At 42.5% G+C, this 12,537-nt stretch overlaps 1 protein-coding gene across 1 annotated transcript in view; it reads left to right on the top strand.

Annotated features, from left to right (window-relative positions):
* LOC101793866 (formin) overlaps positions 1-12,537 on the top strand; it is a 150,277-nt gene that overhangs the window by 22,472 nt on the left and 115,268 nt on the right. The window contains exon 3 of the mRNA XM_072038908.1: positions 3,470-3,531. Coding sequence (XP_071895009.1) covers positions 3,470-3,531 — 62 coding nt within the window. The remainder of the gene's footprint in view (positions 1-3,469; positions 3,532-12,537) is intronic.

The raw sequence follows: 12,537 nt of genomic DNA on the forward strand, positions 1-12,537 counted from the left end.
TGACCACATCCAAAGCCTTTCCCTCATGCCCCAAGCGCATCACTTTGTCATAGAAGGAGATCAGGTTCGTCAAGCAGGACCTGCCTTTCATAAACCCATGCTGACTGGGCCTGATCACCTGGTTGCCCTGTAAGTGCCGCGTGATGACACTCAAGATAATCCGCTCCATGAGTTTCCCTGGCATTGAGGTCAAACTGACAGGCCTATAGTTTCCTGGGTCTACCCTCTGGCCCTTCTTGTAAATGGGCCTCACGTTTGCTAGCCGCCAGTCGACTGGGACCTCCCCCGATAGCCAGGACTGTTGATAAATGATGGAAAGGGGCTTGGCCAGCTCCTCTGCCAGTTCTCTCAGTATCTTCGGCTGAATCCCATCTGGCCCCATCAACTTGCGTACATCCAAGTGCCGTAGCAGGTCACCAACCATTTTGTCATGGATAGTGAGGGCCACATTCTGCTCCCCATCCCCTTCCACCAGTTCAGAATACTGGGTATCCAGAGAGCAACAGGTTTTGCCGCTAAAGACTGAGGCAAAGAAGGCATTAAGCACCTCCGCCTTTTCCTCATCTTTCGTAACTAAGTTCCCCCCCGCATCCAGTAAAGGCTGGAGATTCTCCTTAGTCCTCCATTTTGCATTATTGTATTTGTAAAAACATTTTTTGTTGTCTTCAATGGCAGTCGCCAGATTGAGCTCCAGATGAGCTTTGGCCTTTCTAGTTTTGTCCCTGCACTGCCTCGCAACATCCTTATAGTCCTCCTGAGTGGCCCACCCTCTTTTTTCTCCTAAGCTCAGGCCACAATTCTCTGTTCAGACAGGACGGTCTTCTTCCCCGCCGGCTCATCTTCGGGCACGTGGGGACAGACCACTCCTGTGCCATTAAGATTTCCTTCTTGAGGAGCGCCCAGCCTTCCTGGACTCCTCTGCCCTTCAGAACCGCCTCCCAAGGAACTCTACCAACCAGTGTCCCGAACAGTTCAAAGTCAGCCCTCCGGAAGTCCAATACAGCGGTTTTACTGGTCCCCTTCCTGGCTTCTCCAAGAATGGAGAACTCTACCATTTCATGGTCACTTTACCCAAGACAGTTTCCAACCACCACATTCTCTGTTTGTGAAGAGAAGTTCTAGCGGGGCACCTCCCCTGGTAGGCTCACTAACCAGCTGCGTCAGGAAGCTATCTTCCACGCTCTCCAAAAGCCTCCTAGACTGCTTTGTCTGGGCTGTGTTGTGCTTCCAGGATATATCTGGGTAGTTGAAGTCCCCCACGAGAACAAGCGATGATGATTTCCCAACTTCTGTCAGCTGCCTGTAGAACTCCTCCTCATTCTCCTCATCCTAGTTTGGCGGCCTATAACAGACCCCCACCAGGATGCTTGCCTTGTTGGCCTTCCTGCTGATCCTAACCCATAGGGACTCAACCTTATCATTCCTAGCCTCAAGTTCCGCGACATCAAAACTTTCTCTGACATAGCCACTTCCACCACCCCTGTTCATATAGGTGGGGGGGGAACGCTCTGCACTTCCTGCTCACCCTGCCTGCGTGAAACTGCCCTGCTAACTGTCGCGCCACTCCCTTCTGACATGCCACGTCCTGGTCGCTCGCGCTCCCTATGGGCAGCTTTTGAACGGCTGGGGAGGGGACGCTGCTGGCTCCACCTACGCCTTGTTCTCACCTCGTTCACCTCCCTCGCATGGGCTGCAGGGTCCTGGTGGCTCCCTCGAGTGGGCTCGGTGCCGGAAAAATTAGCCCTGCCTGTCTGATCCCCCGCTCCGCTGCAGAATGTGTCTGTCCCGGCCGGAGCCAATCGCCTCGAGAAGTGGTGAGGCGATCGGCTCGCCACTTGCTGAGATTCCAAGTTAATGGAATAAAATCTGAAAGTGTGTAGATCTAACCACTTATAATTCAAAGAGAGCAGTTAGTCAGTTCTTCCGTGCTGGGAAGTTCTAAGGAGAACCTCATAAGAGAGTATGGAGGTGTTCAGATGAGTGATTCTGACTAGTTATAGTATTTATGCTTTTTTTTTGTTTTGTTTTGTTTTTTGTTTTGCATCTTGTAAAATATCAAACACTTCATTCAGTTTTGTTTATCAATTCAGTTGCTTGGATATAGCTTCACCTGCCTCTCAAAATATTTGGAAAAAAAAGTTTTAAACTAAAAGGTTCCTCATCATACAGACTTCAGGGTGATGACTAGGTTAGGTTTTCTTTTATTTTTTGCTCATGTATTCTCAAAAGAAAAATAAGAAAACCACCTAACCACTGAACCACTGAAATATTTTACTGATCTGGTGCTTTGGTCCATATTTTGATGATCTAATGCTGTTTTACTGGTTCTTATGTTCCAGAGACATAGCACTGGAGAACATTTTCAGTAAAATTTAACCTCCTTGGACTATTTTGAGTCCTTGTTTAAATTAAGACCTGATTCTTTTTTTTTTTTTTTTTTTTTTTTTTTTAGTTCAGGAAGCAGAAGCTAGCCAGGGAACTGGAAATGAACCATCAGATAAATTTTGATTTGGAAGCAGATGGGAGTGGAGCCTTAATAGAATTAACTCCAGTTGCTTGTTTAGGAGGGCTAGAGCATCTGGACCAGTGTCTCACAGGACAGGAGACAGGCTTTTCTTAAATCATTACACAACTGTAATGAAAATTCTTTTCTTTCTTTTTCGGTCAAATGTAGCCAGTATGGAGTGAGGGACACCATAGCATGAGATACAGGTTCTGGAGGTTTGTTTGGTAAATCTACATTACAGTCACCTCTAAAACTATATAATCAGTGCTCAGTGTTTTCAGTTTTTCATTGCTGACATAAATTTCCCTGGCTTTAAGTTTAATTTTCTGGGTTTTGTTATAGCCTCTCCAAATTAAAAAGAATTATGTAGTATGTAGTATATTTTCCCTCAGAAATTATTTAATCTTTGCAATTAAGCTTCATATGACAAACTTAAGAATTTTTTGTATCTCTTGCTGTTGGGTACTTTTTCAGGTCTTTCTTTGAATTTGTGATTAGTCCTGTATCCAATTTGCATGTGTTTAGTGGTCATATATTTACAGTTCAGTTTAAATAATTTCATTTAATATATGCTTTTTTTAGAACGTACGTGTGTGTGAATGCATGTATGTCATAATATATCCTATCAGCTCTACTTTTATCTGCAAAGCTAACCCTTCTGTTTCTTCTTGTTGTTCCAGTCTGAAATATCTCCACCCCACCTTTCCCTCTCAGCATGGAATACCTCTTTGCTTTATTCTCTGTTCTCAGTAAGACCACTGAAAATCTTGTCATGGGGTCTCAGAACAAAAATGCTAATTACAACGTTGCATTTAATTTTCCATCACCATTTGCAGAAGGTCTTTTATTTGAGAGCCTGCATCTGCATTCCAGACCTCACGGTGTGAGGGTATGAAATACACTATGCTTAAGACGTCATGTAGGTTTCTGACTCTAATGGAATGTTCTTTTTTATCTTTACAGAGTACCAAGCTGCCATTTTGCATTTAAAGAGGGAACACAAAGAGGAAATTGAAACATTAAAGGTATACTTCTGTAATATTTTTTTTCCTTTCTCTGACTGCGATTTACAGATTTAAATAGTGCAACATATATTTACCTTCAAATAATAAAAATTCCTTTCTTTATAAAAGTCATTTTGAGTTGACTGTCAATTCAGTTAAAATTAGTTTAGTTAAAATCCATATATGTGCTCACATAGGATGGCAAAAAGTAGTTTTTCATATTTCCCTTTCATAGTTTTGTTTGTTGTACTCATTTAGCACGGAAGACATTCTTCCGTCTATCTCAGCAAGCTGTACTTTTCCATTTGCTTATCATATTAGAGCACTGACATTTAACTACTCACTCTTTCTCACCAAAACATACTTCTCATTAAGCAGATCACATATAGCAGTCATCAGATTAGTACAATTAGAGTATTTGTATTACAGAATGTTTATTTATGTCTGCACAAAGGCCAGGACATAATAGCATAAAACCTATTAAACTGAGAAGTCTGAGAGTCTGAGTTGTTTGAGTAGACAGGGCGGAACGATGGTAGCAGCTGGTGGCATGGAAAGGACAGGTGAGGAGTCTGTTGTGTGCAGTGAGTGCACTCTTTCCTATTAAGCGTCTTTTGAAATTCAGCACAGGGAAATGCAAGCTGGCACTGAAGTAAATATAGCAATAATGTACAATAAACATTTCAAATAACTGTTACAAAGAACAGTGTAACTCTCCCACACAAGAACAGTACAGAGATGGAAAGGGGGTTTATTCTTTTTTAGAGGTTATTTCAAACAATACTTAGGCTTGGTGAGAAACAAATCTGTGTTTGCACATTTCCAGCAACCCTGGAAATAGTAGTGGCAGAGAAGGCAGGTACTCGTAGCAGTCCAGGAAGACTGAAGCTTGCCATGACCTAATTACTGGAGTGTTTTCTCTTTCTTTCACTTTTCATGAAATTCAGATATTTCAGTTGTAACACAATGTTCTGAATTTCACCTTTCATTAAAATAGCACTGGTGTTGCACATTTTGTTTTCCATAAGAATACATCTGCAAGAACCTGCAGGAGAAAGAGATTCGTTTGTTTGCTGCTCATAACTTTGAATAATAAAAATGTGCTCTTTCAAATCAGGTTATTATTTTTTACCCGGATTATTAGAGTTTTTCTCAGGTATTGTCATGTCTTGTTGTTTAAGTGCAGTTCTTTGTTATCTTGTTTAGTAGCAAGGAAATTTTGAATGGGTCATTTCCAGGCAGGTGGACTTGTGAAGTAAATTTTAACAATAAGTACACCATAAAATCTCACCATCTTATACACATATGTATGTAAATAGAATTTGAATGAGCTAAAATGCAAATATTTGTTGTTCATGAAGTGGAAGAGTGATATAGTGGCAATTTCTGACAGATTGTTTACTTATATTTTATACATTTGTTTGGTGATTATCTTGATGCTTGACACTGTTTTATCTCAGACTATTTAGTTCCAAACCAGAAACAGGTATAGAACTGTTTTATAAGCCTTTTAGGTTATAACAGTGATGTGTAAGATCTATATCACAGTGATCAGAAAAATAATTGATGCAGAAAAATAATAAGTGTATGCATGATGCAATTCAAACAAGGCTTTTTGAATTCAATTTAGGAGTTACTAAAAAGTCACACAAGACCTTACACAAAGTTCTGTTTATAAGGTTAATGATTTCTGAGATATAGTGTAATTTTTCATTTTACATTATTGAATGACAATAGCAACTTCCTATATCAAAGACCAGTTGGAGCAAATATTCTGTTTCCAGTAGTGTCCAGCAGTGGGTGCTGGAAAACAGCATAAAATGCAGACTGTAAGAATGCCTTCTTCCTGTACAGTGGGTTTGTATTTGATTTGTTTTTTATTGGCAAATCTGAGTGCCTTCATTGTCTCTTACTCATTGTTTCTACTACCACTGCCTCCATGCCCCTTCCTTAGCAGTGTGCTTCTTGATTTTTGGACCTCAGCCCAGCCTGGTATAAGGCGTCAGGTTCATAAAAGATGCATGCTGACTAAACTGCTCAGAAATGCTACCCAAGTATGCCATTTCCAGCAGTTAGTATTTTAAGGTTTTCCTGAAACAGAGTCTGCACTCAGGTTAAGGTATATACCAATACAATATATATACCAATGAATAAATTACAATATCACATGCTTTTGTGACTTCTGACCATCTGAACAGTGTTCCAGTTTTTTCTCTGTATGGCCTTGACAATGAATTACTTGTACTACAATGTGACCCTTTGTAGATGCATCCTTTTTGTATATACAATTGTTCAGAGCTCTTTAATTCTCTGGAACATAAAAAATGCAATATGAAAATCTCTATATAGTGACACACTAATAATCTGAAAAACACTTAGGACGGAGGTACTGAATTCCTGTATTTTGGTATGTCCTATGTCAAAGGAAGGTCAACACCTAGTTATTCAGTCTCTGAAGAGAATGTCAACTCTTACGGCAACATGTTATTTTTTATAGTGAATATAATCTGACAGTCAGATGCCGCTTACATGGGTATGTTGCATTGGTAAATCATAAATAGTTCTGCTTTTAAGTTTTAGTAGTTTTCTAAATGGAAGGGGGTATAATCTTCATTTGTGTTGTTTTTGTGTTTGTTTGTTTGTTTGTTTCCCTTTTTTTCCTTTTATTTACAGCCCATCCACTTTGAAAGGTTCTTTCTTCTGTGATGTTCACACATTCTAAAAAACATTTTTTCTCTGCACCTCTGTTATTATCCTTTATTATTTTGTATTTTATTTCATAGGATTTTTTTCTGGGTTTTGTAATTAATTTAAAAATTATTGCCTTTCCCTGAAGTTGCTTCAGTCTGTAATACTTAAATATGGCAGGAAAGGGACATGATACTTGTTCATTCTTTATGTTATGAGCATCTGCACTGGTAAAAATAGAGCATATTAAAAACATCAGACATTGTCTGGGTCTTTCCAGTGTCTTTTCATTATGTGAAGAAAGGCAAAAATGCCTTGTTTTAAGATTAAAAAAAATATTAATTGCTACATACTACTGTATGTGTAGAACTTCACATTATAAAATTTAATATGGACCACATAGAGAAGTCATATTGTGCCATGATTTAGTGTAATACCTTGTTGCATTTTATACTTTAAAGATGTAACAGACGAATATGGTGGTAGATATCCTGACTATTGGAAGTGTTTGAGTTGAATATGATTTTGTATTATGCACCGAAGAAACCTACAGACAGAAATTTCTCTGAACCAGCTCTTTTGCAATCTGATCCAAATCCTGTATTGTGTATTTATGAAGAAAGTTGTTCATCATACTTTCCGTATTAAAGATTAGGAGTGAGACTCTTATTCTTTCTTACTCCTAAAAAGCTTAGAAAAACCTTAAGGAGTGCTTGAAGGTATGTGTGTGGCAAGATTCTCAAGAAATTATTAAACCGCCCTCTGAAAGTAAAAGAAACAACGAAATCCTAGCTGTGTATGATTATAGGGCCATGGCAAAGCATTGTAGAGGTGGTAGATAAGCTCAAAGAGGCAAGTGTTTTTTAAGAGGATCTTCACTGCTGAGTCGATTAAGATTGGGGGGGCACTGTTCAATTGGAATGGTCTGGATTTTGAGCAACTAGGGTTACTGTAGACATTCTTTGCCTAGAACAGTTAGTCCTCAGCTATGTCAGAGAAAAAAAAAAAAGTTATGCATAATCCGTCCCATGAAATTTATATGATGGCTTGTTGGTGAGAGCTCTGTTTACTTTTCAGCAATTATGAAGTGTCTTATACTTCTGTCCTGAAGGGTATGTAACCTAATCTTTTTTTTTTTTTTTTTTTTTTTCCTTTTGTAAGTTATATTTTTCCTTGAGTATGTGAAAGCAATTCAGAATGGATTCTTATTGTTTAAGATTTGTTATTGCTATGGTCATAACCTGTAAACTTCATTAGAATCAGAGCTTTACCCATACCACCAGTTTGAAAGGGTTGCTGTCAATGCTCGAGGCAGTCGTGAAGGATGTAAAACAGTTGCTAGGAAGGAAGACAGAAAGGCTTACTGTGGTTATTTGATGGTGCTCTCTTTGTTATGACAGTGAAACTTTTCTATTTTTTCGGTGTCACTTGAAATCAATTCTAGTCATGTAATGTGCATATTAATTAAATCGAGATTACAAAATATTTATTACACCAATTGCATTACTGACAAATCTGTGCCATAATAGTGCATAACATCTCTGAACAAGTTTGTTAATGTACGTAATTCAGCTGAAACATCCACAGAGAGAAAGCGATCGACTGAGGGCAGACGCGTTCTGCAGCAGAACAGGAGATCGGACGGGCAGGGCTAATTTTTCGGGCATCGAGCCCTCTTGAGGGAGCCGCCAGGACCCGGCAGCCCTCCCGAGGGATGCGAACGAGGCGTAGGCGGAGCCAGCAGCGCCCCCTCCCCGGCCGTTCAAAAGCTGCCCCTAGGGAGCGCGGCGACCAGGACGGGCAAACAGGGCGTGGCGCGTCAGAAGGGAGTGGCGCGGCAGTTGGCGCAGGCAGGGCGAGCAGAAAGGGCAGAGCGCTCCCCCCGCCCATACGAACAATTCTTCTAACGGTGGTCTATTGCTAGCTCAGCTGCAATGGTCCCACCAGACACAGTGCGCTCTGTAGGAAGTCCCTGCATGGCCTGAAGGACAGATACCAGGGTGAGACACCCCAAATGGGGTGAACACCCTGCCCTGTTGCTGTTGGGCAGAGGAGGGACCTAAGAGTTGAATAGGAATGGAAACAGGTCCCTGCTCCACATCACAGGTGATGCCCTCCCCCACCGGCCCCACCTTCCCAGGTGCCCTTATGCAACAGGTTTGAGGCGCTGAAGCTTGAGAGACCGGTAGCTGAGGAAGAGGTAGAAAGTCTACCCAGGAGGATGCCTAGGGCGAGGAAGTTGACTCCACGCCTCTGGACTGCCTCCACCAGGACAGAAAGAAGGGTGATTGTTGTGGGCGACTCCTTTCTCAGGGGAACAGAGGGACCTATTTATCGGCCTGACCCTACTGCCTCCCTGGGGCCATGGTCAGGGACATTGCCAGAAAGCTTCCCAACCTGGTTCACCCCTCTGACCATGAAATGGTAGAGTTCTTCACTCTTGGAGAAGCCAGGAAGGGGACCAGTAAAACCGCTGTATTGGACTTCCGGAGGGCTGACTTTGAACTGTTCGGGACACTGGTTGGTAGAGTCCCTTGGGAGGCGGTTCTGAAGGGCAGAGGAGTCCAGGAAGGCTGGGCACTCTTCAAGAAGGAAATCTTAATGGCGCAGGAATGGTCTGTCCCCACGTGCCCGAAGACGAGCCGGCGGGGAAGAAGACCGTCCTGTCTGAACAGAGAATTGTGGCCTGAGCTTAGGAGAAAAAAGAGGGTGGGCCACTCAGGAGGACTATAAGGATGTTGCGAGGCAGTGCAGGGACAAAACTAGAAAGGCCAAAGCTCATCTGGAGCTCAATCTGGCGACTGCCATTGAAGACAACAAAAAATGTTTTTACAAATACAATAATGCAAAATGGAGGACTAAGGAGAATCTCCAGCCTTTACTGGATGCGGGGGGGAACTTAGTTACGAAAGATGAGGAAAAGGCGGAGGTGCTTAATGCCTTCTTTGCCTCAGTCTTTAGCGGCAAAACCTGTTGCTCTCTGGATACCCAGTATTCTGAACTGGTGGAAGGGGATGGGGAGCAGAATGTGGCCCTCACTATCCATGACAAAATGGTTGGTGACCTGCTACGGCACTTGGATGTACGCAAGTTGATGGGGCCAGATGGGATTCAGCCGAAGATACTGAGAGAACTGGCAGAGGAGCTGGCCAAGCCCCTTTCCATCATTTATCAACAGTCCTGGCTATCGGGGGAGGTCCCAGTCGACTGGCGGCTAGCAAACGTGAGGCCCATTTACAAGAAGGGCCAGAGGGTAGACCCAGGAAACTATAGGCCTGTCAGTTTGACCTCAATGCCAGGGAAACTCATGGAGCGGATTATCTTGAGTGTCATCACGCGGCACTTACAGGGCAACCAGGTGATCAGGCCCAGTCAGCATGGGTTTATGAAAGGCAGGTCCTGCTTGACGAACCTGATCTCCTTCTATGACAAAGTGATGCGCTTGGGGCATGAGGGAAAGGCTTTGGATGTGGTCAACCTTGACCTTCAGCAAGGCTTTTGACACCGTTTCCCACAGCATTCTCCTCAAGAAACTGTCTGCTCATGGCTTGGACTGGCGTATGCTTTGTTGGGTTAGAAACTGGCTGGATAGCTGAGCACAAAGAGTCGTGGTGAATGGAGTCAAATCCAGTTGGAGGCCGGTCACTAGTGACGTTCCCCAGGGCTCAGTACTGGGGCCAGTCCTCTTCAATATCTTTATCGATGATCTGGATGAGGGGATCGAGTGCACCCTCAGGAAGTGCACAGATGACACCAAGTTAGGTGTGTGTGTTGATCTGCTTGAGGGTAGGAAGGCTCTGCAGGAGGACCTGGATAGGCGGGACCGATGGGCTGAGGTCAACTGCATGAAGTTCAACAAGGCCAATGCTGGGTCCTGCACCTGGGGCGCAATAACCCCAAGCAGAGCTACAGGCTGGGAGATGAGTGGTTGGAGAGCTGCCTGGCGGAGAAGGACCTGGGAGTATTGGTGGATAGTTGGTTCAATATGAGCCAGCAGTGTGCTCAGGTGGCCAAGAAGGCCAACGACATCATGCCTTGCATAAGAAGCACTGTGGCCAGCAGGTCTAGGGAGGTGATTGTCCCCCTGTACTCGGCTCTGGTGAGGCCACACCTCAAGTACTGTGTTCAGTTTTGGGCCCCTCACTACAAGAAGGACATGGACGTGCTTAAAAGAGTCCAGAGAAGGGTGATGAAGCTGGTGAGGGTTCTGGAGAACAAGTCCTATGAGGAGCGGCTGAGGGAGCTGGGTTTGTTCAGCCCGGAGAAGAGGAGGTTCAGGGGCGACCTTATCACTCTTTATAAGTACATTAAAGGAGGCTGTAGCAAGGTGGGGGTTGGTCTATTCTCCCACGTGCCTGGTGACAGGATGAGGCAGAACAGGCTAAAGTTGTGCCAGAGGTGTTTTATGTTGGTTATTAGGAAGAACTTCTTTACTGAGTGGGTTGTGAGGTCTCTTCCAACCTAGAGAATTCTGTGATTCTGTAATTCTGTGATTCTGTAATTCAGTTGAAACATCCACATGAGAAAGTGCCATATAGTAGAGGTAAATACTTAATTTTCACTCATTTGATTTCAACTACTTTTACTATCTGCTTTGTTCAAGGCATTCCTTGAATTTTTCACCCCTCTTGTTTCCAGAACTGAAACGATGTGATTTTAAGACTGGCCCCTTTTGTTCCCTCCCGTAGAAAGGCCTCTCCTGCCGCCGCCGCGAGATGGCGGCCGAGCTCTTCCACATCATTCCGCGGGGAGGCCCCGCGTTCCTCCCCCCCCCCGCCGCCGGCTTTCTCTGGCGCGGGGGTTGCCGCGCACCTGGCGAAGGAAAAGCTCAGTTTTTCAGTATATAAATAGCAGCTGTCATCGTCATAGGACTGTAGAATCACAGAATGAGAATGCTTTGGGTTAGAAGAACTGTTAGGGACCACCCAGTTCCACCCCCCTGCCATGTGCAGGACACCTCCCACCCGACCAGGTTGTCCAAAGCCCCATCCAGCCTGGCCCTGGACACTTCCAGGGATGGAGCATCTGCAGCTTCTCTGGGCAACCTGCTCCAGGGCCTCAGAACCCTCTGAGAAAGGAGTTTCTTCAAAATAGCTAATCTAAATCTACTCTCTTTTAATTTAAATCCATTCCCCCTTGTCCTGTCACTGCACCCCCTGACAAAGAGTCCCTCCCCAGATTTCCTGCGGGCCCCTTTAAGCTCTGAGAAGCTACTGCTATGAGGTCTCCCCATCATCTTCTCCAGGCTGAACAACCTCAACTCTCTTAGCCCCTCTTCACAGGGGAGGTGCGTCAAAAAAATCAGACTGTTTTTCCCTATAGAACCAAGTCTACAGTATCTAATAACCAGATAGATGAAAATGTCTTAATATTAAATCAAAATGTTGTAACAGGACTAATGAATCACAAAATGAAGGAAATAATGTGAATGTAGTAATTCAGTTGTAGTACTTAATCATTAATCCAACACAAGGGCACAGTATAGTTTTATTTTTTTTCTGTAAGCTAATTTGATAAAATGTGTGGAAAGAAGTTACTACTTTTCCCTAATATCTCCTTTAGAACAAAGGTATCGAAATCCTCTTCTCTTCAGTTACACTGAAGTGCAATACTGCTTTCGGATGATGGAGTCAAAGTCTTTAAGCTTTTCTCTACTCTGTGCATGGATCTTCTCTCTGATACACTTTATTATGCTTCTAACAACTCACTACATCTTTTGCATCTTTCCCAACCAAGAATGCTTGTCTCTAGCCATAAATCACAGCTTTTTATAATAATAAAATGTTTTTATAAAATGATATAAAAGAATAGTATATAATTATGTATATAATGTGGTTATATGAGATATATAATAATGTATGAATATACATATACAATGATGTAAATAACATTAGCTATTTGATAAATGATATAGAAACCATAGATCATATGTAAAATATAAATATTATATAATTTTAATACAAGTATATAGAGTTATTATACAATGGTCTTATGTATTATATAACATTATTCTACAATAATAATAATTCTAAAATATTCTGTGATAATAATACATAATGTTCTAAAATAATAGATGTCTTAAAGTATCCAGCTGCAAATTCTAGAATGACATGCCTGTAGTTGCCACTAATACAGTTATGATTGTATTATTGATATTTAGGAAATAGTCAACGGTTGATGTGTAGCTGCCCATGACATTATGAAATAATGGGCTGGTCTCGTTTAAAGAATGTATCATGGGCTTTTCATAGCAACCTATGTGATCTCCTAAGAAATTTTCACAAAGGATTCAGGAGCTGAAATGTAGAACTGAGTAGAGAGTAGTTTCCTTTTCACAAA

Source organism: Anas platyrhynchos, chromosome 5 (genome assembly GCF_047663525.1).
Source record: "Anas platyrhynchos isolate ZD024472 breed Pekin duck chromosome 5, IASCAAS_PekinDuck_T2T, whole genome shotgun sequence".
Lineage (NCBI taxonomy): Eukaryota > Metazoa > Chordata > Aves > Anseriformes > Anatidae > Anas > Anas platyrhynchos.